Source organism: Stegostoma tigrinum, chromosome 1 (assembly GCF_030684315.1).
Source record: "Stegostoma tigrinum isolate sSteTig4 chromosome 1, sSteTig4.hap1, whole genome shotgun sequence".
NCBI lineage: Eukaryota > Metazoa > Chordata > Chondrichthyes > Orectolobiformes > Stegostomatidae > Stegostoma > Stegostoma tigrinum.
Genome location: NC_081354.1, coordinates 536,973 through 562,178, shown reverse-complemented (window position 1 = coordinate 562,178; position 25,206 = coordinate 536,973). Strand labels below are relative to the sequence as shown.

Sequence of the window (25,206 nt, the reverse complement as noted above, 5' to 3'; positions counted from 1 at the left end):
TTTTTAAGTAAATGGTGAAATTAGGGAAGTGTGGAGTTTGTAGAAATCGCTGGATGATAACGGATCCAAGTCCATTTAATTTGCCTTATGTTGTCATGTCACATTGCATGATGTAATCAATGAATTATTGACTAATTTCAGCAGTCAATCTCCAGCAATCAGTTCAGAAGATAGCCCATTAATCAAGGAAGCCTTTCAGTCCTGAAGAACTTTCAGAACAGTAAATTGAAAAATATTTGCTCCTTCCAAACATGCTGGACTCAAATCACATTACCCAGGTATTGTATCTGAAAGTGGATTCCACTGAAGCCAGCCTTAGTTTGCTTAAAACCTGTGGGCAATGCAACTGTGTATGTTTGGTTATTGCAGCATTTGTATTTGAATGATATCACATGGTCTTTTTCTCAAAAGGAAATTTTGCAAACTGTTCTGTGCGGGGCCAAGCTGCATCTATTGACCATTGCATTTCTGTAGTTCAACGATGTCTAAAAATTGATCAAAACTTTGCTACTGACACAAGAGGAATGTGTAGTTAACTAAAGAGAAATTCAAACAACTGCCAAAAGGTTAAAGCAACCTGTGTTGATCAAAATCAAATACTTTTTCATGCAGATAAATGAGGTGATAGATTTTAGGATGACGAATGTAGATTAAAAATCGTCAATGAAGAGGTTGAACTTTAAAAGGGGCTGAGGCTTGTGTAGTTAGGTATAAAAACAGGAAATATCAGACAGTATGAACTGCAGATGCTGGAGAATGAGATAACAAGGTGTAGAGCTGGATGAACACAACAGGCCAAGCAGCATCAGAGGAGCAGGAAGGCTGATGTTGTGGGCCTAGACCCTCCTTCAGAAAACATTGAGTTTTCGGAATTTCAGTTTCTGAAGAAGGGTCTAGGCCTGAAACATCAGCCTTCCTGCTCCTCTGATGCTGCTTGGCCTGCTGTGTTCATCTGGCTCTACACCTTGTTATCTCAAATGTCAGATGTTTGGGTCAGGAAGCACTCGTGAAGAGAGAAAACAGTTAATGTCTCAGCGACATCTTGCTCATATATCAGTATTTAGACATTTCGTAATGCTGTATGTTTTGTATTTAAATAGAAAATTGCTTGTTTTATTTAAAGAAAATGTATAAAGTACAAAAGTAACAGGTTATGCTGGAACTGCACTACTTATTGATTAGTCCATAGAATATGGTGCCCAGTTTGAAGTTACCCAAATGAAGATGTGCAGGACATTTGAAGAAGATATTTCGTAAGGTGATTTCAAGTAGGCAGGTTCAGGTATGAAGAAAGATGGGCAAAACTGGGAATCTTTTTCCTGAAATGAGAAAATAATAACATCTGATAAAGGTCTTTTTGAGCTGTAAAATGGGGGGAATTTTTTTCTACTATTTGAAGTTATCACTAGAGGGAGCCAATTTCATTATAAAGAACAAAGGCAATGGTTAGGCCAGGTAAATTTTAACCAATATAGTGTGTATTTGGGATTTGCACTAACAGAACACAAGAACTAGGAATATGAGGCTGTTTTGCCACTTGATATCATCATGGCTGACCTCATCTTGGCCTCCACTCTACGTTCTTGCCTGCTCTCCCTAACCCCACAAACCATGGCTAAATAAAAATGTCACTTTTCTCCTTAAATTTACACAATGTCGCAGCAGCCGCTGTACTTGGGTATGTTGAATTCCACAGATTTGTGTATTTTTGAGAGAAGTAATTTCTCTTCATCTAAGCATTAAATCTGCTACCCTTTATCTTAAAACTATGACTTCTCGTTCTAAGTTTGCACCTCATGAGGAAATGCCCTTTTTATTATCTACTTGGTCAATTCCCTTTAGTGTATTGTATACCTAATTTAGGTCTCCTGTCATTCCTGTGAACTCCCGAGAGTATAGGCCTAAACTGCTGATGTCTCTTCATAAGATAAACCCCCTCCTCTTTGGAATCAATTTAGTGACCCTCCTCTCAACCGCCTCCAAGTGATTGGTTAAGGTCCATATCCATTTTTAAAAGGGATAAGCATACATGAGATTTGGAAAAAACAGGATAAAGTAGATAACTACTTCAGATAACTAGCACAGGAATGACTAGCCAAATGTTTTAAAATGGTATCTTTTGTACAATACCAGGAAATTTCTTGCAAATATTGACATACACACTACCCTGATTTGTGAGCTGTCAGTTACCCAAAGGAAAGTAGCGTAGTCATTGGGTTTGGTAGCTTACAGTAACAGCTCCAGTCAAATCCAGAAATGTCCGTGTACTTCATTGTTCTTTGGACTTTTTAACAACCTAGCAGCTTCAGGTTCAACCTTTCAACTCCAAGGCATGCTTTTGCAAAGTTGATGATAGCATACATCAATGAGCATTTAATGTGCAATCTCTTTCTGACTTCATTTGACTGCCTGTGCCTTTTCAATATATGCAGTTAATAAGTATAGCACCAACTGTGATAATCCTAAACATCGCTTTCACAAATCCAGTAAAACTGTACTTTGGATGTGCTTGACAGTGACTTGATGCCTATTTCATTTAACTGACAGAATTGGCTGAAGGAGAGCCACTGATTTGTCAGTCCTATGTTGAACTTGTCAGTATTACTGTTTATCATAGCAATAGTCAAGTAACTTTGAAGTTCAAGTGGGGGTGGAAGACGGATCATTTGAATAGCTTTCAGCAATGTATTCTACTGTTCGACATTGCAGATCTCTTGAAGGTAGTGAACTGTGGCATCACATCTGGTGCAAGATGACTTTTTTCTATATTTTTAAGAACTGTTTAAATGGGAGTTTTCATGGCTACTCGTCATGTCTCTGTTTTTCGTAAGGGAAACATTTTGGAAAAGTCACTGTTCTAATGTAGGAAATGCAACAGTCAAATTCTTCATAGCAAGTTACCACGGCCAACAATGTGGTAACCAGATGATCTGTTGGTAAATGTTTATTCCTCTCAACATTACAAAGGAGAAATCCTTCTTCGTAATGGTGTGGTGAAATCTTTACCATAGGAAGCAGTTGGGTCTTCATTTTAACTCAAGAGGGCCCCTCTGACAGTGAACTATTTCAACAGTATTGCAGTGGGTTTTTAGACTTGACTTTTATCATCTTGTAATCTTGGATTTAAACCCAGAAATTTGTGACTTTGAGGCAAGAATTAACTACAGCTGACAGAAGTTAAATACTGTTTTGACCTCCTGTGGTGAACTTTTCTGGGTTGGCAGCTTTGCAGCAGTTCTACTCCCAAGAGAATTTCCTTTCAGTTCAATTTCAGGAAGCGCACAATTCCTTTCCTCGTGACAGAGATAACAGCATACAGATATCAACCCTGTAATCTGAAATGTTGATGGGCCCAGTGGTGTGCAAAATAAAACTTAATCCATGGCAGTGCATGTATTTTTGATCTTTATAATTTAGAATAGTATCCATCAAACTCAGCGGTTCACTCCCACTAACAGCTGTGTCAAACCTGAGTGTCAATGAACTGTACTATGCAGTATGCTGTTTTCTTAAAAAAAAGCAGTCCAACATTACTCCGACACAGTGGTGCATGACTGTGACTGGGCTATGATCAATCTCATGTGTACGCGTAATCGGTTGGAACATGTTAGTCTTAGTCCTGCATCAATAATGTCATGCAATGCAATGCACCCTTGAGTTGTGGTCGTGGCTCAGCCCATGTTATACGCGTGTAACTTAAGTAATACTGTCATTTTTTGAAAGGGTACTGGTGGTGACCAAAGAGACTGTAGGGCATTCTGCAGAATTCAGACAGCACTTCATGAAAGTGGTTAGATCTCTCCTGTCCTCATGGACTCCATGTTGGGGTAAGAACTTTTCAGATTCAGTGTAAGAGCCCCTTAACTTAAAATATTTTTGTTTTAGAGATGTTGAATTGTTAACAGGCTATTCAACACAGGAAGATGATTACTGTGAGAAACAAAAAGCTGGAATGTGCACCAAGGTCTGCCAGAGACGTGAAATGTTGTTTCTGTTTCTCACTGCAGATTCTGTGTGACCTGAATATTTCTTGTTTGCTGTGTTTCTTCTTGAATTCCAGTATCCTACAGTCTTTTCCTTTTGTAACAGTGATGAATAGTACTGAAGTCGATGCCTGTTCAAAGCCTTTGGTTTCATGGGCGTGAGTTTGCTCTGAGAAATGCTTGAGCTTCCTGTTGCTTGGCTTGGTAGTTTGTGCACAGCAACTAATAGCTGTCTCTCAGCAGCTTACTATTCTGCACATGGGTTAGATGGAGCCAGTGTTGTTCCAGAAAGCTGTAACTGATGACAAGACACTGGTTTACAGAGATGATGTTATGAGGTTGCTTTCCACCTCCCAGTTAGGAGTCTGAGTTTTAACGCACAGAGGCTTTTTGACCCATTGTACCTGCACTATTCATGAAGTGCTTTTCTATCTTGTCCCATTTTCCAGCCCTAAGCCCATAGCCTTGTGTGCTGTGACATTTCAAGTGATCATCTAAATAGTTCACAAATATTGTGATGGTTGCCATGTCGACTTTCCTTTCAGGTATACACCATCTGTGGGTGAAAATTGTTTTCCTTACATTCCCTCCTACCTCCTGCCCGTCATGGTAAATCTATGCCCTCTAGTGACAGATCCTTCGATTTAAGGGAAAGGTTTCTGCTCATCTACTCAATCATCAGGTAAACCCACACACTTTGCCCCACCCCAGCTCCTGCCTTTTCTGCTGTTAAGGAAAATAACCACAGCTTAAACAGTTTGCTTTCATTGCTGCAATGATCCATGCGCACACAATGCAACTGGGTTCTGATTTGTATTCCTCGAAGAAACCATTGCTTCCACCATGTTCTAACAGGATAAAATGCTCTTGATTGAGTTGCACTGTAGGGCTTTCCTGGCTGCATGCCTACCTCCCTCCTTCTAACTGATGGTCACCTATTCCTTCACTGACCACACTTTTTTAAAACTGCGGTGTGACCACATCTAAAAGCATGCTGTCCATGTACCTCCTGAGGCTTCTGGATGTACTGCTGTGCCTTCAGCTGGTGCTGAAACTGATCAAACCGGTGGTGGTACTTGGCAGTGTCACCATTTGGACTGCCAGGAGCACCTTTTTTATTTTGTTGCATAATGAGATTGAACTCCCCTGCCTTGCATTTAGCTTCATCAAAAAAAATCTCTTGCCTTAAGTTTAAGCAGAGTTTTTAAAAAAAAATTGAGAAGAATGCTGGAGAAAGGGCAAGTCTGCCAGTACTTGTTGAGCAATGGAAACAGTAAATATTTTGAGTACAGTATGACTCTTCGAAAGAGAAGAAATAATGCTATGGGATTTTGGACAGGATTGGGTGGAAGTGTCAGCGCCTGACTTTACTTGTCCCTCCAAAGTTGATGTAAAGGCATTTGGCAATTGACAAACACAAACCAAAAATGGATTTACAAAAAAAGTGAATGAGGCTGAATTAACAATTTGTGTTTTTGTTTTTCTGTCATCTGATTTCTAATTTTAGTATGCAGTTGATCACAAAATGTGTTTAATTTTAAAATAAAAGCAGCAAGTGCTGGAGAAATTCAGTAGGGCTGGCAGTGTCATTTGAAGAGAAACAGTTATTGAGTTCAACATGAACTTTTCTTCAGAACTGCCTAGTTGGTGTTTCGTATACAGTACAATTCTTAAGAGGAGTTCTGAAGACCAAATTAACACAAACCCAGTGTTGCAAAGGAGTACGTTGCTGAAATGTTTTGTCATCCACTGAAGGGCAAATCCAAGAATGCCAAGTTTCCAACAATCACAACAGTTCAAAATACAGGAAAAGACCAATGCTAACTAGTTGGGAAGTTTTTGACTGAGGAATTGCCATGGAAAAAAGACCTGAGGCAGTGCCATAGTGATGATTTTCCAGACTAATCCAGAGCCACAAGATGATATTCTGGGGATATGACTTTGAATCCCAACATGACAGATGGTGAAATTTGAATTCAATATAATCCAAGAAATGACATACACCCTCAATTGTCGTAAACACCCATTTGGTTCATTCAGGCCCTTTAGGGAAAGAATTCTGCCATCCTCATCTGGTGTGCTTCACATGGCCTTCAGACCCACAGCAATGTGGTTGACTTCTGGCAGTTAGGGATGGCCAGTAGCTGCTGGTTTAGCCAGTGATGCCCACATCTGTGAGAAAAGGAAAGAAAAGAACTCTAGGTTTCCAGTGCTTCTGGGTAACTCCAGAAAAGGCATGAGCCTTGATCATATTCCTTTTGTTTGCGGGACCCTGTGAATAGATCCACAGAGGCCTACACCACAGGAAAGGGCCCTTCTGCACAGCAAGTTTGTGCCAATCGAAAACAAAAATAGTTAACTATTCTAATCCATATTCAAGCAATTCTGAGGAAGGGTCTCTGGACCTGAAACATTAACTTTTGATTTGTCTTCACAGATGCTGCCAGACTTGCTAAGCTTTCCTAGCAACTACTGATTTTGCTCCTAATTTACAGCACTTGCAGTTCTTTCAGTTCCCATTTTTGAGCACTTGGCCCATAACCTTTGTATGCCTTGGCACTGCAAGTGCAAATTTTATAATTTCTTTAAACGTTATAAAGGCTCCTGTTGCTACCACTGTTACAGGCAGAGAATCCCATCACACTTTGGATGAAGAGAGATAACAAGGTATAGAGCTGGATGAACACAGTAGACCAAGGAGCAAGAAGGCTGATGTTTCAGGCCTAGACCCTCCTTCAGAAATTTCTTCAGCATTTGCGGTTCCTACTAACTCTGAAATGCTTTGGATGAATTTTTGCTCACAGTCCGACCCAGGCCCACCCCCAATAACTCTTCTTCCCCTTACCTTAAATCAGTGCCCTTGGTCATTGATCCCTCCAAGAAAGGGAAAATTCCTTCCTGTCTACCCTGTCTCTGCCCCTCATAACTGTGTATACCTCAATTGTGGCCCTCTGTTTTTCTTGGAGCAGAGGACAGTGAGTCTCCCAGTCTCTCTCCATACCTAAAACTCTCTCACCCAGGTAACATCCTGGTAAATATCATCTGCATCCTCTCCAGTGCAATAGTATCCCTTCTATAATGTGGATTCCAGACTGCAAACAATACTGTATAAAAGTAAAACAAAACTGTAGATGCCGGAGACCTGAAACAAAAATAAACTGCTAGAGAAACTCAGCGGGTCTGATGACCATCTGTGCAGATTAAAGCAAAGTTAATGTTTTGAGTCCCATGACCCTCCGTCAGAACTGGCTCTGATCATGGCCAGTTCTAACAAAGGGCCACTGGACTTGAACATGAATTCTGGTTTTTCTCTCTACTGTGATCATATGTTGCTTCTAACAAGTGCCAATGTAGGACCAAATTAGGAGTTCAACTGATTGTCTAAAAATGCTATTAGTGTCCTTAGGCTTTTCTTAATTTGAGGGATATAGGTATCACTGGCTGCTCTAGCATTTATTGGCTATCTCCTTTTGCTCTTAGGCGATGGTCTTGAGTTGCTTTTTTGAACTGCTTTAGGTCCATGCAGTCCTGTTGGGGGAGGAGTTCCAGGATTTTGCTCCAATGATGCTAAAGGAATGGTAGTATATTTCCAAGTCAGGATGGTGCGTGACTTCAAGGGAAACTTGTAGCTTGTGGCCTTAGCATGCATTTGCTCCCTTGTCCCTTTTAGATATCAGAGGTCACTTGTTTGAAAGATGCAGCTGAAGGCATTTTGGTGAGTTACCGCAGGGAATCTTGCAGATGGTACAGACAGTTATTACTGGCATTAGTAGTAAAGATGGTGGCTGTGGTGCCAATCAAGTGGTCATCATAGTCCTGGAAAGCTCAAGCTTGTTAAGTTGTCAGAACTGCACTCACCTAGGCAAATGGGGAGTAATCTTATCGCTTGTGTATTGCAGATGACAGACAGAGGTTGGGGAAATGGGAGGCAAGTTACTTACTGCAGATCTTTACACTTGAGCTGCTCTTGTAGTTGTATTTACATGGCTAATTCTGTTCGTTTTCTAACTCTTTTTGTTTGTTCATCAAGTACTGGACAATCACAGAATCACAACTAATGGTAGATGCTTTGTATGCCAGGACACTGTCTCTGGAAGAAGGTATGAGGTATTTACATTTGGAGGCAATGTGCTCTGGTTGCTAACAGATACACATTGAATCTCCAGAGTTCAAACAAATACTGAGGATGTTGGTTTATAACCAATTGTGCTTCAAACTAATCATTTACTGCCAGGATAAAATTGGACTGGGGTCTCAAGGTATCCAACCTGATGAAAAGTTCTGAGATAATGGGAACTGCAGATGCTGGAGAATTCCAAGATAAAATGTGAGGCTGGATGAACACAGCAGGCCAAGCAGCATCTCAGGAGCACAAAAGCTGACGTTTCGGGCCTAGACCCTTCAGGTGAAAATTTCTGCTTTGATATGGCCTACGTGATTCACAATACCATCCAAATTGGCTTTGAGTAGGATTTCTAAAATATTCCTGCAAGTTCACAGACATGGTTATTCTGCCAGGGTTTGGGAGCTGATGAGAGCCTGTAGACAGTAAAACATTGTGATTCACACAGGAGTGCAGATGAGAGCTTCTGTTTGGATTGGAAAGACTAAATTGAGAGGCATTAAAATAAAGCTGGCAGGGAGAAGGCTAGGAAAATGTACACTTCTGGAATTTAAGTTTTTTTTAAGTTTAGGAAAGGAAAAGATTGAAAGTCAATCCGTCTTCTATTTTTTTTGAAGTATAAGTTGCTGCAAAAACAGTGTGCAGTTGGTCATACTTACTTCCAGTTTGTTATAGTCAGTACCTTTTTATAAAATGTGACATCTTTTTGTTTAATCTGTTCACTTATTTGAACTTACAGTTAATATCTCTTTAAAAGTTAACACTGTTTATGGGTTTGCACACTAGCCATGAAGTCTGGTACTAATGTAAAGCATGATGTGTACTCTTTGGTAATGTGAGCTTATTGCATGTTCTAACTTGTGTTTTGATTTTTAAATTGCAGTTGTTGAAGAACAAGGCGTACGTGATCCTGATGATCTGTTTTGGGGGAGGAGTTGGTGTTTTTACCTCTTTCTCTGCGCTCCTACAGCAGATTGTATGTGTCAGGGGATATTCAAATGTAAGACAACGTTCTACACACTCCTCTTTTTCTTAGCATTTTTTCCCAATTATTTTGATCAAAATATCAACTCTGTTTGGGAAATGAGAATGAATCTGGTTGTTCCATTTGGGGATATGGCCATATTTTAGCGCAACCTGTCATTTTGTTTTATGCTCCGATTTGTTTGTGGCCTTATGAAATTGGTGCCCTTTAAAAGAAACTCAGTTTCCTGCTCTTTCTGTAGAATTTAAGGATGTTTGGGTGTTGCAAGCATTTTAAATTTGCAGTTTCCCATAACAAATTAGTATGTTGAACTGTGGGAGGAAACCAGCAGGGCAGTGAGCTCTCGCACAGTTACCTCTGGCATCTCCTCAAGGTCTATTGGCCACCTCTGTTTTCTCAACTTTGTGCTGCCCCTCGGCAACATCATCCAAAGGCGTGTTTCTACACGTACACTGAGATGCCCTGCTCTACCTCACCATCAGGTCTCTATCCCTCTGCTATTTCCAAATTTAACAGGCTGCGTGTGTGACAGTTGGGATTGGCTGAGCACAAATTTTCTCTAACCATATGTTAGAAAAGTTGAAGTTGCCTTTTTTAATCCCCCATGATGAAATCTATTGTGTCTACATCAACTCCATTGCTGCCCTGGCACATACCTACGGCTGGATCTGACAGTTCATAATGTCGTATTTATAACCTGACCAAAGACAAACTTCCTGCTACATTTGCACCATGACTATGATGATCTATTTCCATCTTTGGAATATCACCTATCTCTATCCCTGCCTGAGCTTGAATATGGCACATGCCTTTGTTACTTTTTGGTTTGGCTATTCCAGTGCACTTTTAAAAACTTAATTTGTGGGACACGGGTGTCGCTGGCTGGCCAGCATTTATTGACTGCCCTTGACCTGAATGAAATGGCTCAGCAATCTGGATGGCGGTTGTGAATCAGCCACATTCTCTATGACTCTGAAGTCACAAGTAGGCATGACAAGGTGAGGTATCAGGTATCCTTCCTTGAAGTACCCTGGTAAGTCTTCTAGCTAGCCTCCAGCATTCTTTCTGTTAGAGTCTGAAAAGAAGTAACTTGTGAGGTAGTTGGTGCATTTTAAAAAAAAGTTCCAGAACTCATTCAATTCAGAAGGCCCCATTAGATTGACAAATAGCATATGTAACCTCTTTGCAAGTTATATAAATACCTGGATGATGTGTTGAAGGAATGGTTGCCAAAATTTCCTGTTGACAGGTAGGGAAATAAGCGGTGAAGAGTATATAAGAGGCAAAAAAACTAATTGTTAATAGATAATTTCAATAGTGAAGCTAGCTTGAGGGACCAAATGGAGCCTTGCTTATTTGCATGATCTTGACCCTCTTAGGTCTGTATCTTTTCCATCTGTCTTACCTTCATGTAGCTAAACTTTTCTGATACTCGATCAAAGAATTCAATGTTGGGTGCTACATATTCACTTGCAAGTGTCCTTGAAAGATGAAGAAATTGTTGGGTTGCACTGTTGATTCCGAACATTGCATTGCTGATCAGGGAGAATGTCCAGAGGGCTGGTGGAAACCATCTGCTTAGAGCTAAAACTAAGTGCATTACATTGCTATGGATGTTCTATAGGCCACTTACTAGTGGAAAGATAGAGCAACGCATTTGCTTGAAAATTAGAGAAGTGCATTATTTATAGTTTAAATGCAGGTGGGGATGTTGAACAATCCTACTGCAGACAGTACAGCAATAAAAGACAGGGGAAAGATTTGTTTTTGTTTTGAAGAACTTAGAATATTTTGTGTACAGTTTTGATCGCCACACTTAGCAAAGGGTGTGGTAGATTTTGGAGAGGGTGCTGACATGGTTTACCAGGATGTTGTCTGATTTGGAGGATATTAGCTGTGAAGAAAGATTGGACAAATTGTTTTGTTTTCACTTGAATATTGGAGACTTAGGGTGGCCTGATATAATTTTGTAAATTTTTGTGAAACATGAATGGAATGGTTCATCAAGGGCTTTTTCCAGGATTAGAATGTCAGTTACTAGGGGACATTGTTGAAGGCAAAATGGTCAAAGTTTAAAGAGAGATGACGGCTTTTTTTAAATACAGTGGGGTAAGTACCTGGAATGCACTGCCTGAGGAGTTAGTGAAGTTAGATGCAATAGCATTGTTTAAGAGGCATCTTGACAGATACGTCAAGGGACCAGAGGAACAGTGTGTAGTGGCGAAAAGCTTTTAGTTTAGAAAGGCAACATGTGTTTGTGCAGGCTTGGTTGGCTGAAGGGCCTGTTTCCCATGCCATGCTGTTCTTCATTTGTTCTTGATCTACAGAGTATTTCTAGCTTGTTGAGGAAGGTTGCATTGGATGGATCTGAGTCTCAATTATATCAAATTTGATAAGGTAAGTACACTTGAAGGCCGTGATTTGATGTCATAATGTCATAGAATCACAGAATTGTACTGATGCAAAAGAAGGCCGTTCACTCCATCAGCCTGTATTGGCTCTTCAAACAAGCATCCTTCCCAGTGCTAGTAATCCTGCTTCCTCTTCACATCCTTTCACCCTTTATGTACATTCAGATAATAGCTTGTCTGAAGCAGTTGATTACATTTTTAATGCAATGAAAGATTTTACTGTCTCAGCATGAGAACATACCCAAGAGGTTTGTGTATCTACCGATACACTCAATTGTGTTTTCCTGTGTTCTTGAGGATAACCTATATTTTAGCTTGGAATGACAGCCCATTTAACAGCTGGTTTTCTCAGGATGAATTTTGGCTTCCAGCAGCTGATCATGTGACCATTGACCTGGAGGGTTTTAGTTGGTCAAGTTTCATGCAGCAAGCTAGTGCATGTTTTATACAGTTCAGCTGGAATTCTGTGAGCAGGCTTGAATGCAAGAGTTTTGTTAACCATGCATTGTTTGTCTGAGATAAACAATCCACCATTAGAGAAATTTAGAAACAAGAGCACAGTTAAAGGAGCTTAGAACTAGCTACGCTTAAACATGAGTGATGCCTGTGTTGACTGGAAGTTTACGACAGGAAATTTGAAGGGAAAACCTTGCCGGGTGCAATCAGGGAAAACCTGACACTGCCCTCCTTATGGTTCTTTGGAAAAGTGCTCAGACCAAGCCACCAACCTTCCAATTTCTGAAAGTTATCTGAATTAAAATGTTGAGGGTGTTAGTCAAGTGCATGAGGAAGGAAAGTTAACTTAAGGTTGATTTAAAGCAAAACACTTGTATTCATTGAATTTTTAATATCTTAAACTGACTACTTAAAATAGCATAACTTAGTTATTGGCATTTGTGCTAATGTTAATGTAGAAATGTTCTCTATTTAAATCATGGACATTTGTAGCTCTTTCTTGTAGTAAATTAACTGGTTTTTTATTTCTTAGCAAAAAAAATTGAAGTTGGTAGAAATCGGTGACATCAAATGAGCAAATATTTAGCAAATAAAAATTAGCTTTGTTTTGTTTCTTAACTCAATGGCAGTCAGAGATATAACTCTAAGGAACGAATTGGGCTGACTAGATCAGGTGTCCATGGAGTAAATTTAAAGGATAGTCATTAGTCACCACTTTGGGAATGGAACAAATATTTGTAGAAATTATCTGTCTTTTAATTTCATGTGTTACTCAAGTGTGAGGCCTTGGAATGATGGCTTTCCTACTCCCAGTGTATTGGTCAAAAGGAGCAAATTGGGGCAAATAGAAGGTATACAGGAACTAAATACTAATCTGTTGAAGGAAAGACCATGAACTTGGCATCTCTTTAAGCAAAATCTTGGCCATTAGTCCCATGAAGTTGAATCATTGCAGATTAAAAGGAGACTACAAGACCTGTATTAATGTATAATTCTCTGAGTACGCAGTGGATGTGCATGATGGTTGAGACTGTGCTTGAGCTTGTCCGTCATGCAGTTTGTTCATATTAAGAGATGAAAACTGAATTATCTGAAGATGTTGAGTGTTACAGAATCTTGCATGAATTCTTGGAGTATCTTTCCACAGAGTGGCACTCGAGTACAGTGAGATTCAGACTGAATACGATACACTCTGGTCAATGTTATAATTCCTGTCGACAAGAATAACAATTTTGTCATTTGTGCAGTGTAAAATCTGTTTCTCTGTTACAGACTTTTGCTGGACTCTGTGGGGCCTTGTTTATTGTATTTGGAATCTGTGGCGCATTTGTGTTTGGGATGTACGTGGACAGAACGAAGAAATTTATGGAAACAACCAAAATTAATTTTTGTTTGACTGCTTTTGCTGCTATTGCTTTTGCACTGGTAAGTATTTACTTAATTATATTGATACACCTCATTTTCAGTGGAACAATTAGAGAGTCAACATCAAGATTCTGTTGCCTGAAATGTCTCTAATCTTACCATAGTAATTTCTTGATTATTTAATGAAACTAACTGGCAGAGGCCAACTTGCTTGCACTGCCGAAGGCATGTGAAGGAATAGACAGTGAATACCAGCTTAGGCATTGGCAAGACCCTGGATTTAAAAGGAATGGTAAGATGGAATCTGAGTCATTGTAGGTCAGCTGTTAGTGATGTGATCAGAAAGGGGGTTTCATGTGGGAGAGGATACAAACATTTGAGTTTTGGATGATATGAAGATTAGGAAGCTAGGCAGAAAATTTTTGGATTAATCTAGTCTGAAAGTAACAGTGAAGTCCCCACCCCCAACCGCCCCAATCAACCTGTTCAGACATGTTATTATACATCTCCTGGAGGGACTTGAACGCAGACCTCCTGGCTCAAAGGTATGGATACTACAATGTGCTAAAAGATCCTTGCAAGTGACAATGGGATGCGTCAGATTTTAATGGCTGCTAGAGATAGAAGTATTCAAATTGATCTTATTGTCTTGTGTATCTAATTAGTGAGAAGTTTTTTGTTTGAGCAGTACAGGTCGATCAGAGAGCATAGAACATAGAACAATACAGCACAGAGCAGGCCTTAGGCCCTCGATGTTGTGCTGACCTGTGAACTAATCTAAGCCGCCCCCCCCGCGGCCCCCCCCCCCCCGCCAACTACACTATCCCATCATTATCCATAAGCTTATCCAAGGACTGTTTAAATGACCCTAATGTGGCTGAGTTAACTGTGTGGCTGTGGTTAACTGAGTTAACCAGGTCATAGTAAGCAAGGACATTCAGATCATAGGGTGTATAAAAAAAGAGGCGTACAAGTTGCATCTCACAGGGCATGAGCTACACAAGATCAATATTAGCAGGATCAGCATTACCTGAGGGTATAGATTCCATTCATCAAGTCTAATAATAACAGGGAAGAAGCTGCTCGTGAACTACTAGTGTGTGTGTGTGTTCGAGCTTCTGTATCTTTTAACCTGATGGTAGAGTTTGGAGGAGAGCATTGTCACGGTGCGATTGGTCTTTCATGATGTTGGCAACCTTTGCACAGCAATGAGTCGTGTAAGTGAAGTCCATTGAAAGGTTGGCTTCCATGATGGTCTGGGCTATGCATGTGACCTTCTGCAGTTTGTTATGGTTCAGGGCAGATCAGTTACTGTACAAGTCATTATGCACCTGGGCAGTGTGTTTTCTAAGGTGCATCTCTAAAAATTGGTGAGGGACCTTGTGGACATACTGAATTTCCTTACTGCCTGAGGGAAAAGTGGTGTTGTGCTTTCTTGACCGTTGCTTCGATGTGGGAAGTCCAAGACTTGTTGGTTAGTAGACAGCCTTTGTGATGGTCATGACCTCAAATAGGTCATCATGTTAGCAAAGTTTTGTTTAGATAATGTCTGCTGTCACCTGCAATGGCACATGAGGCTAACCTGGAAACATTCCTATGTCAACACATTAATGATGTCACATGTCAAGGCTGTGCTGCACATATTGAGGAGAGAGGTAACAGAACAAGGTTAAATGGAGGCAGGAGAGGGTGAGGATAGGGAGGCGGAGCTGAAAACATAAGAATATATAAAATAGGAACAAGCAATTCATTAAGCAATAGTAGGAACTGTAGATGCTGGACACTGAGATAACAAGGTGTAGCGCTGGATCAACAGAGATCGAGCAGCATCAGAGGAGCAAGAAAGCTAAAGGGTCTAGGCCCCGAACATCAGCCTTCCTGCTCCTCTGTTGCTTGGCCTGCTGTGTTCATCCAGCTGTAAACCTTGTTATCTCATAGTTTATTCAGCCCTTTGAGCTTGCTCTGCCATTCAGTGTGGTCATAGCTCATCATCCAGATCAGTTCCCTCATGTTTCCCCTGTGTGGCCTTTAATCCCTTTTAACCAGAAGAACTAAACCTAACTCCTCCTTGTAAACACTTAGTATTTTAGTCTCAACCACTAACTAGCAGAAAATGCAAGGGCTCAACATGCTCTGGGTGGAAAAATGTCTCCTCATCTCAGTTCTAAATGACCTACCTCACATCTTTAGTCTGTGAACCTTAATATAAAGACAAGTATCCTTCTTGCATTTACCCTATCTCGTCCTGTTGGAGTTTTTTGTTTCTTTGAGATCCTTCCCCTGATTCTTGTAAGTGACAGTGAATGTAATCCTTAAATACAGATCCAGTCTCTCCGTATGTCAGCCCTGCTCTCCCAGGAATCTAACTAGTAAACCTTTGCAGTTGCTCTGTAACCAGTGATCTTCGTCGGGCCAAAACTACCCACCATACTCCAGGTATGGCCTCACCAAGGCCCTCTATGAATGCAGCAGGACATTCATGCTGCTTTTCTGGAATCGTCTTGTTACAAAGGCCATCACAGCATTTACCTTCTGCTTGCTGCACAGATATATGCTTATTTCACCAACTGGTGTACAAGGATATTCTTGCCTTGTTGCACATTCCCCCTCACACTTTACAACTGTTCAGGTGATATGCCCTTCCTGTTTTTGTGACCAAGGTGCATAACTTTACACTTATGTTCTACTCATCAGCTAGGCATTAACGAGCATACTTGTCCAAATCTCACTGAGGCATCTGAATATTCTTCTGTTAATCTTCCAACCCAGTTTTGACATCGCCAGACTGAGAGATATTATGTTTAGTTCCCTATTGTAAATCAAAGCCATACTATGAATAGCTGGCGTCTAAGCACTGATCCCTGTGGTACCGTGTTCGACATTGCCTGCCACCCAGAACAAGACCTGTCTATTCCTACTGTTTCCTGTTGCCAACCAGTTCTCTATCCATTGTCAGTATACGACTCTCAATCCTCTGTGCTTTAATTCCACTGATTGGTATACTTGATATGGGACAATTGCATCTTCAAAATTCCAGTAGATTTGTCAAGTGTGGTCTCTTTTGAAAATTCTTGCTACCTCTGTCTGATCCTGTCACTGTTTTCTAAGTATTCTTCTAAGTCTTTTATAATGGACACTAGCAGTTCCCTACTGCGGGTGTCAGTCTAACCAGTCTATAAGACCAAAACATCATTACAAATAGGAACATGAGTGTGCCATTCAGCCCATTGAACCTGCACTACCAATCAATTGGATCATGGTTGATCCGACAATTCTCATGACTAGTTTCCTGCATTTTCCCTAAACCCTTGATTTCCCCTACTGATCAAGAATCTATCTGTCTGAACCTTAAACATACACCAAGACTCTGCCACAGACAGCTGTGGAGGCAAGGCGTTCCAAAGACACTGAACTCTCTGACGGAAGAAATTCCTCCATCCTAGCCTTAAGTTTGTTCCCCTTTATTCTGACAAAACACCTTTTCTGTCCCTAGACCCTCCTATGAAGAGGTACAGCCCCTCAGTAATTATCCTGTCAAGCCCATTGAGAATCCAATTTGTTTCGGTGAGATCACCTCATTCCTGGATTCATACAGCATAGAAAAGGCCCATCAAGGCTTCACCGACATACCACCAGTAAGTGTGTTCATGCTGGTATCCTGGAATGTAATGGTATTTGAAGTACTCCTCCAAATATTTTTTAAAGGTTGCAAGGTTTCCAGCATCCATTAATTTCCCAGGCAGGACATTCCAGGTTCCCACTACCCACTGAGTGAAAAAGTTTTTCTCTTACAAATCCCCTATGAATCTCCTACTCATTACCTTAAAACTATTTTATCTCATGATTGATCCCTCAACAATGAGGAACAGCTCCTTTTCTATTCACCTTGTCTATATCCCTCGATCAAACATTTGCCCTCTGTCATCTCGGCTCTAAAAACCATCCAAGCCTGTCTAGTCTGTACTTAGAGCTTAATTTCTCCTTTCCAGGAAACATCCTGGTAAGCCTTCTTGCTACCCCCTCATGTTCTCAATCCTTTTTATAGTGAGGTGACCAGAACTGCACACCATACTTCGCTATTGGCATTCACTGCTGACTTGGGTCTGTGACTAATAACCCCAAGATAGAAGCTACCCAGTACCCTGCCATTCATCAAAGACTCCCTCATCTTGTTTGTTCTTCTAAAGTGCATTACCTTGCACTTATCAGGGTTAAATATGCTCCGCCACTGGTCCTCCTTTCTGACAAATGCATCTATATCTTCCTGTAACCTACAAACATGATTTTCACTATTAACCACTCCACCAATCGATGTCATTTGCAAATTTGTTTAATTTTCCTCCCACATTTTCATCAATATTATTTATGTATATAACAAACAATGGTCCCAGTGCTGATCCTTTTGGCCCATTGCTGGACACTTGGCCTCCAATCACTCAGCCTTCGACCACTACCCTTTGTTCTTATGACTGCCGGTTTGTGATCCATCTTGTCAAGTTTCTCTCAATTCCATGTGCTTTAAACATCTCAATCAGTTTTCCTTGTGGTACCTTGTCAAAAGCTTTGCTAAAATCCATATAAACTATATCGACTGAACTTCGCTCATCCACACACTTGATAACAGTTAGTTTCACTTCAGCTACAGGAAAACTTCTCAAGTGAATTAATGGAATATGATCAGTAGTTACATGGGAAAAGGTGTGTGGATTAGGAAGAGTTATCATGGATTTCAAAAGAGGAAATTTGTTTAACTCATCTACAGGAGTGCTTTGAAGAAGTAACAGACTTTGTCAGAGGCATATGTAAATGATAAAGAACAAAATGTAGGTGGGCTGATGAGCAGTTTTGTGGATGACAAGATGATGGGTGCTTGACAGTGAGGAAGGTGTTCAGTTTGGAGTGGCAAATGGAATTTAATCCTGATAAAAGTGAGTTGACACCCTTTGAAGGAGCAAGGTAAGAGAATGTTTTATCAATGGCAGGATATGAGGTGTCCTACAGTACAGAAGGTGACTTTTGGCCCATTGAGTTGGCACCAACAAAAAACTAACCGAAGTCTACATTAAGTTCCACTTTCAAGCACTTGGCCGAAAGCCTTGAATGTTGCAACATTTCAAAAGAGTCAAATGATTTGGATGAAAAGTTAGGTGGGTTAGGAGGTTTGCAGGAGATACAAAGATCGGTGGAGTTGCGCCATCATCATAAGACCGATATCTAACAACAATGAGTCAAAATACACAAGTGAGGGAGAGGGCTTGGGATGTGGTTCAATGAGAATAACCCCTCTCTCAAAACTGAATAATGATCCTTGAGTTCGGAAAGAAAGCAGGGGAGCATGCCCCCATCTATATCAGCTGAGATTGAGACGGTAAAGTTCCTTGGAGTGATGACAATCAACGACCTGTCTGGGATTTCCCATGTAACCGCGATGGTCAAGAAGGCACAATGCTTTTTCCTTGGGTAGCTCAGGAAATTTAACATGCCTGTAAGGTTCGTCAACTTCAACAGATGCACCATTGAAAGCATACTAGCCAGGTGCATAACGGCCTTGTATGTCAACTTCTTCTATTTGCAGGACTGCAAGAAACTACAGAAGATGGTCTTATACAGAAGACAAGCTTCCAAATATAGACTTGATTTATATGGCTCATTGCTGCAGAACGGCTGCCAACATCATCAAAGACCCATCACACCCCAGTAATAATCTCTTTGCAACATCAGAACAGACTCGATGGGCCTGCTTCCACATTGTAGGGATTTGATGATGCATTGGCTCCCAAAAATACCCCTGGACGGTCACAACCTGTTTCCTGCCACTTGGGCAATTCTGGGTCCAATTAGAACATAGAACATAGAACAGTACAGCACAGAACAGGCCCTTCAGCCCACAATGTTGTGCCGACCATTGATCCTCATGTATGCACCCTCAAATTTCTGTGACCATATACATGTCCAGCAGTCTCTTAAATGACCCCAATGACCTTGCTTCCACAACTGCTGCTGGCAACGCATTCCATGCTCTCTCAACTCTCTGCGTAAAGAACCTGCCTCTGACATCCCCTCTCTACTTTCCACCAACCAGCTTAAAACTATGACCCCTCGTGCTAGCCATTTCTGCCCTGGGAAATAGTCTCTGGCTATCAACTCTATCTATGCCTCTCATTATCTTGTATACCTCAATTAGGTCCCCTCTCCTCCTCCTTTTCTCCAATGAAAAGAGACCGAGCTCAGTCAACCTCTCTTCATAAGATAAGCCCTCCAGTCCAGGCAGCATCCTGGTAAACCTCCTCTGAACCCTCTCCAAAGCATCCACATCTTTCCTATAATAGGGCGCCCAGAACTGGACGCAGTATTCCAAGTGCGGTCTAACCAAAGTTTTATAGAGCTGCAACAAGATCTCACGACTCTTAAACTCAATCCCCCTGTTAATGAAAGCCAAAACACCATATGCTTTCTTAACAACCCTGTCCACTTGGGTGGCCATTTTAAGGGATCTATGTATCTGCACACCAAGATCCCTCTGTTCCTCCACGCTGCCAAGAATCCTATCCTTAATCCTGTACTCAGCTTTCAAATTCGACCTTCCAAAATGCATCACCTCGCATTTATCCAGGTTGAACTCCATCTGCCACCTCTCAGCCCATCTCTGCATCCTGTCAATGTCCCGCTGCAGCCTACAACAGCCCACTACACTGCCAACGACACCTCCGACCTTTGTGTCGTCTGCAAACTTGCTGACCCATCCTTCAATTCCCTCGTCCAAGTCATTAATAAAAATTACAAACAGTAGAGGCCCAAGGACAGAGCCCTGTGGAACTCCACTCACCACTGACTTCCAGGCAGAATATTTTCCTTCTACTACCACTCGCTGTCTTCTGTTGGCCAGCCAATTCTGTATCCAAGCAGCTAAGTTCCCCTGTATCCCATTCCTCCTGACCTTCTGAATGAGCCTACCATGGGGAACCTTATCAAATGCCTTACTGAAGTCCATATACACCACATCCACAGCTCGACCCTCATCAACGTTTCTAGTCACATCCTCAAAAAACTCTAAGGTTTGTAAGGCATGACCTGCCCCTCACAAAGCCGTGTTGACTGTATTTGATCAAGCCATGCTCTTCCAGATGGTCATAAATCTTATCCCTCAGAATCCTTTCTAACACCTTGCAGACGACAGACGTGAGACTTACCGGTCTATAATTGCCGGGGATTTCCCCATTTCCTTTCTTGAAGAGAGGAATTACATTTGCCTCTCTCCAGTCCTCAGGTACGACTCCAGTGTAGAGCGAGGATGCAAAGATCTTCGCAAGTGGCGAAGCAATTGCATTTCTCGCTTCCCAAAGCAGCCGAGGACAAATCTGATCTGGGCCTGGCGACTTGTCAATCTTAATGTTTGACAAAATTTTCAGCACATCAGCTTCGTCTATCTCTATCCATTCCAGCATGCACACCTGCTCTTCAAAGGTTTCATTCACTACAAAGTTCGTTTCTTTCGTAAAGACAAGCAAAAAACTCATTTAGGGCTTCCCCTACCTCCTCAGGCTCCACACACAAGTTCCCTATGCTATCCCTGATCGGCCCTACTCTTTCTTTGACCATTCTCTTATTCCTCACGTAAGTGTAAAATGCCTTTGTGTTTTCCCGGATTCCTTCTGCCAAGCCTTTCTCGTGCCCCCTCCTGGCTCTCCTCAGACCATTTTTGAGCTCCTTCCTTGCCTGCATGTAATCCTCTCTAGCTGAACTTGACCCTAGCTTCCTCCACCTTATGTAAGCTACCTTCTTCCTTTTCACTAGAAGCTCCACCGCTCTCGTCATCCAAGGTTCCTTAATCTTACCCCTTCTTGCCTGTCTCAGAGGGACATATTTACTCATCACTCCCAACAACTGTTCCTTAAACCGTCTCCACATGTCTATAGTTCCCTTACCATGGAACAACTGCTCCCAGTCCATGCTTCCTAACTCATGTCTAATCGCATCATAGTTTCCTCTTCCCCAATTAAATATCCTCCCATTCTGCCTAATCCTCTCCTTCTCCATAGCTATGTAGAATGTGAGGCAGTTATGGTCACTATCACCAAAATGCTCTCCCACCACAAGATCTGATACTTGCCCCGGCTCGTTTCCGAGCACCAAGTCTAGAATGGCCTCTCCCCTCGTCGGCCTGTCAACGTACTGCGTTAGGAAACCCTCCTGAACACACCTTACAAAAACAGCTCCATTCAAATCTTCTGCTCGAAGGAGGTTCCAATCAATATTAGGAAAGTTAAAGTCACCCATTACAACAACCCTACTGCGTGCACACTTTTCCAAAATCTGTCGACCTATGCTTTCTTCAATCTCCCTGCTGCTATTGGGGGGCCTGTAGTAAACCCCTAACGAGGTGACTACTCCCTTGCTGTTCCTAATTTCCACCCATACTGACTCAGTAGGCAGATCTTCCTCGACAAAGGAAGCTTCTGTAGCTGTGATACCCTCTCTGATTAGTAGTGCTACACCCCCTCTTTTTCCCCCCTCCCTATTCTTTTTAAATGTTCTAAACCCTGGAACATCCAGCAACCATTCCTGCCCATGAGAAACCCATGTCTCTGTTATGGCCACAACATCATAGCACCAGGTACTGATCCATGCTCTAAGTTCATCACTTTTATTCCTGATACTCCTTGCATTAAAGCAAACACACTTTAACCGATCCCTTGGTTCCTTCCCAGGAAAATCCTTCCCACTAGCTGGTCTACCTCTTGCTACTGCCTCACCTGCATCAACGCTCACCTCTGGTATACAGCTCAGGTTCCCACCCCCCTGCCATACTAGTTTAAACCCTCTCGAACTACTCGAGCAAACCTTCCACCCAGGACATTGGTCCCCTTCCAGTTCAGATGCAACCTGTCCTTCTTGTACAGGTCCCACCTTCCCCAGAAGGCATCCCAATTATCAACATATCTGAAGCCCTCCCTCCTACACCAGCTGCGTAGCCACGTGTTCAGCTGCGCCCGCTCCCTGTTCCTCACCTCGCTATCTCGTGGCACCGGTAGTAAACCAGAGAACACTACTCTGTTCGTCCTGCTCTGCAGCTTCCATCCTAACTCCCTGAAATCACTTTTTATATCCTCAAACCTATTTCTGGCTATATCATTTGTGCCAATATGTAACACGATTTCTGGCTGTTCGCCCTCCCCTTTTAGAACTTTATACACCCGATCGGAGACGTCCTGGACCCTGGCACCAGGGAGGCAACATACCTTCCTTGAACTTTCCTTGAATCCCCTGGTTCTTCGCTTCTCTATCAGTCTCCCATTCAGGGCCTTATGAAAAATCTTGAAGTCTAAGTCGTCAAAATAAAATACATTGTCCTTTTTTGACCAACTTGACTGAATTTTTCAGACATTACCCTTAACAAAACCATGCTCCCTGTTAATTAATCTCTGTCCCTCAGAATTGTTTAAATAGGTTCTTGATTAATCTGGGGATGGAAGGGGAGAATGTAGAACATTACAGCGCAGTACTGGCCCTTCGGCCCTCGATGGTTTCACAGGTCGGCACAACAATCTGAAGCGCGTTGAGCCTACACTATTACATTATCATCCATATGTTTATCCAACGACCATTAAATGCCCTTAAAGTAGCAGACTCGCCAACTTTTGCAGGCAGGGCATACCATGCCCTTACTATGCTGAGTAAAAAAACCTAATGCTGACTTCAGTCCGATATCTATCACCCTTCAATTTAAAGCTATGTTCCATCATGCTAGCCATCGACCTCAGAGGGGAAGAAAGGCCCTCACTGTCGGCCCTATCTAATCCTCTAATCATCATGTATGTCTCTAAGTTGCCTCTTAACCTTCTCTCTAACGAAAACAGCTTCAAGTTCCTCAGCCTTTCCTCATAAGACCTTCCCTCCATACCAGGCAACATACTGGTAAATCTCCTCTGCACCCTATCGCAAGCTTCCACATCCTTCCTATAATGCGGCGACCAGAACTGGACACAATACTCCAAGTGCGGCCGCAACAGAATTTTGTACAGCTTCACCATAACCTCATGGCTCTGAAACTCAATCCCTCTACCACTAAAACCTAACACACCGTATGCCTTCTTAACCACCCTATCAACCTGGGTGGCAACTTTCAGGGATCTGAGCACATGGACACTGAGATCCCTCTGCTTGTCCACACCTACCAAGAATCTTGCCATTAGCCCAGTACCCTCTCTAATTCTGTTTCTCCTTCCAAAGTGAATCACCTCACACCTTTGCACATGAAACTCCATTTGCCACCTCTCTGCCCAGTTCTGCAGCTTATCTATGTTCCTCTGTAACCTGCAACATGCTCCGCACTATGCACAACTCCACCGACTTTAGTGTCATCCGCAAATTTACTAACCCATCCTTCTATGCCCTCCTCCAGCTCATTTATAAAAATGACAAACAGCAGCGTCCCAAAACAGATCCTTGTGGTACACCACTAGTAACTGAACTCCAGGATGAACATTTCCCATCAACCACCACCCTCTGCCGCTAGAGCTAGCTGATGTTTGATCCAAACCGCTAAATCGCCCTCAATCTCATGCCTCCGTATTTTCTGCAGTAGCCTACCGTGCGGAGCCTTATCAAACACTTTACTGAAATCCATATACACCAACTGTTTGGTCACCTTGTCAAAGAACTTAAGGTTTATGAGGCACGACCTACCCTTCACAAAACCATGTTGACTATCTGTAATCAAATTATTCCTTTCTGGATGATTATATATCCTATCTCTTATAATACTCTCCAACTCTTCACCCACAACTGAAGTAAGGCTCACTGGTCTATAATTACCAGGGTTGTCTCTACTCCCTTTCTTGAGCAAGGGGACAGCTACCATGTGTCCTTGATAAGTATGTACCTGTCAGGCAGGGAGGAAGTGGTTGAGCGAGGGAACTGTGGTTTACTCAAGAGGTTGAATCTCTTGTCAAGTCTTCTGGCACTATTCCTGTAGACAATGACGACATAAAGATCCAAGCCAAAGGCTCTGCAGGCTCCTCCCTAGCTTCCCAGAGAATCCAAGGATAGATCCCATCCAGTCCAGGGGACTTATCTATTTTCACACTTTCCAGAATTGCTAACGGCTCCTCCTTATGAACCTCAATCTTGTCTAGTCTAATAGCCTGTATCTCAGTATTCTCTTCGACAACATTGCCCTTTTTTCCTTTATGAATACTGCTGAAAAATATTCATTTAGCACCTCTATCTCTTCGGACTCCATGCTCAAGTTCCCACTACTGCCCTTGACTGGCCCTAATCTTAATCTAGTCATTCTTTTCTTCCTGACATACCTTTAGAAAGCTCTAGGGTTTTCTTTGATCCTACCTGCCAAAGACTTCTCATGTCCCCTCCTGGCTCCTCCTTAGCTCTCTCTTTAGATCCTTCCTGGCTAAATTGTAACTCTCAAGTGCCCTAACTGAGTCTTCACGCCTCATCTTTACGTAAGTTTCTTTCTTCCTCTTGACAAGAGATTCAACCTCTTGAGTAATCCACTGTTCCCTCGCTGAACCACTTCCTCCCTGCCTGACAGGTACATACATACTTATCAAGGACACGCGGTAGCTGTTCCTTGAACATGCTCCACATTTCAATTGTGCCCAGCCCCTGCAGTTTTCTTCCCCATCCTGTGCATCCTAAATCTTGCCTAATCACCTCATAATTGCCTTTCCCCCAGCTATAACCCTTGCCCTGCGGTATATACCTATCCTTTTCCATTGCTAAAGTAAACATAACTGAATTGTGGTCACTATCACCAAAGTGCTCACCTACCTCTAAATCTAACACCTGGCCTGGTTCATTACCCAGCACCAAATCCAATGTGGCCTCTCCCCTTGTTGGCCTATCGACATATTGTGTCAGAAA

The 25,206-nt window shown here is 42.0% G+C and overlaps 1 protein-coding gene across 2 annotated transcripts in view; it reads left to right on the top strand.

The window, feature by feature from the left end:
- LOC125453595 (solute carrier family 49 member A3) overlaps positions 1–25,206 on the top strand; it is an 81,155-nt gene that overhangs the window by 30,137 nt on the left and 25,812 nt on the right. For both annotated transcript variants that reach the window (XM_059645737.1, XM_059645754.1), the window contains exons 6-7: positions 8,990–9,106; positions 13,231–13,383. In XM_059645737.1, the coding sequence (XP_059501720.1) occupies positions 8,990–9,106; positions 13,231–13,383 (270 nt within the window). The remainder of the gene's footprint in view (positions 1–8,989; positions 9,107–13,230; positions 13,384–25,206) is intronic.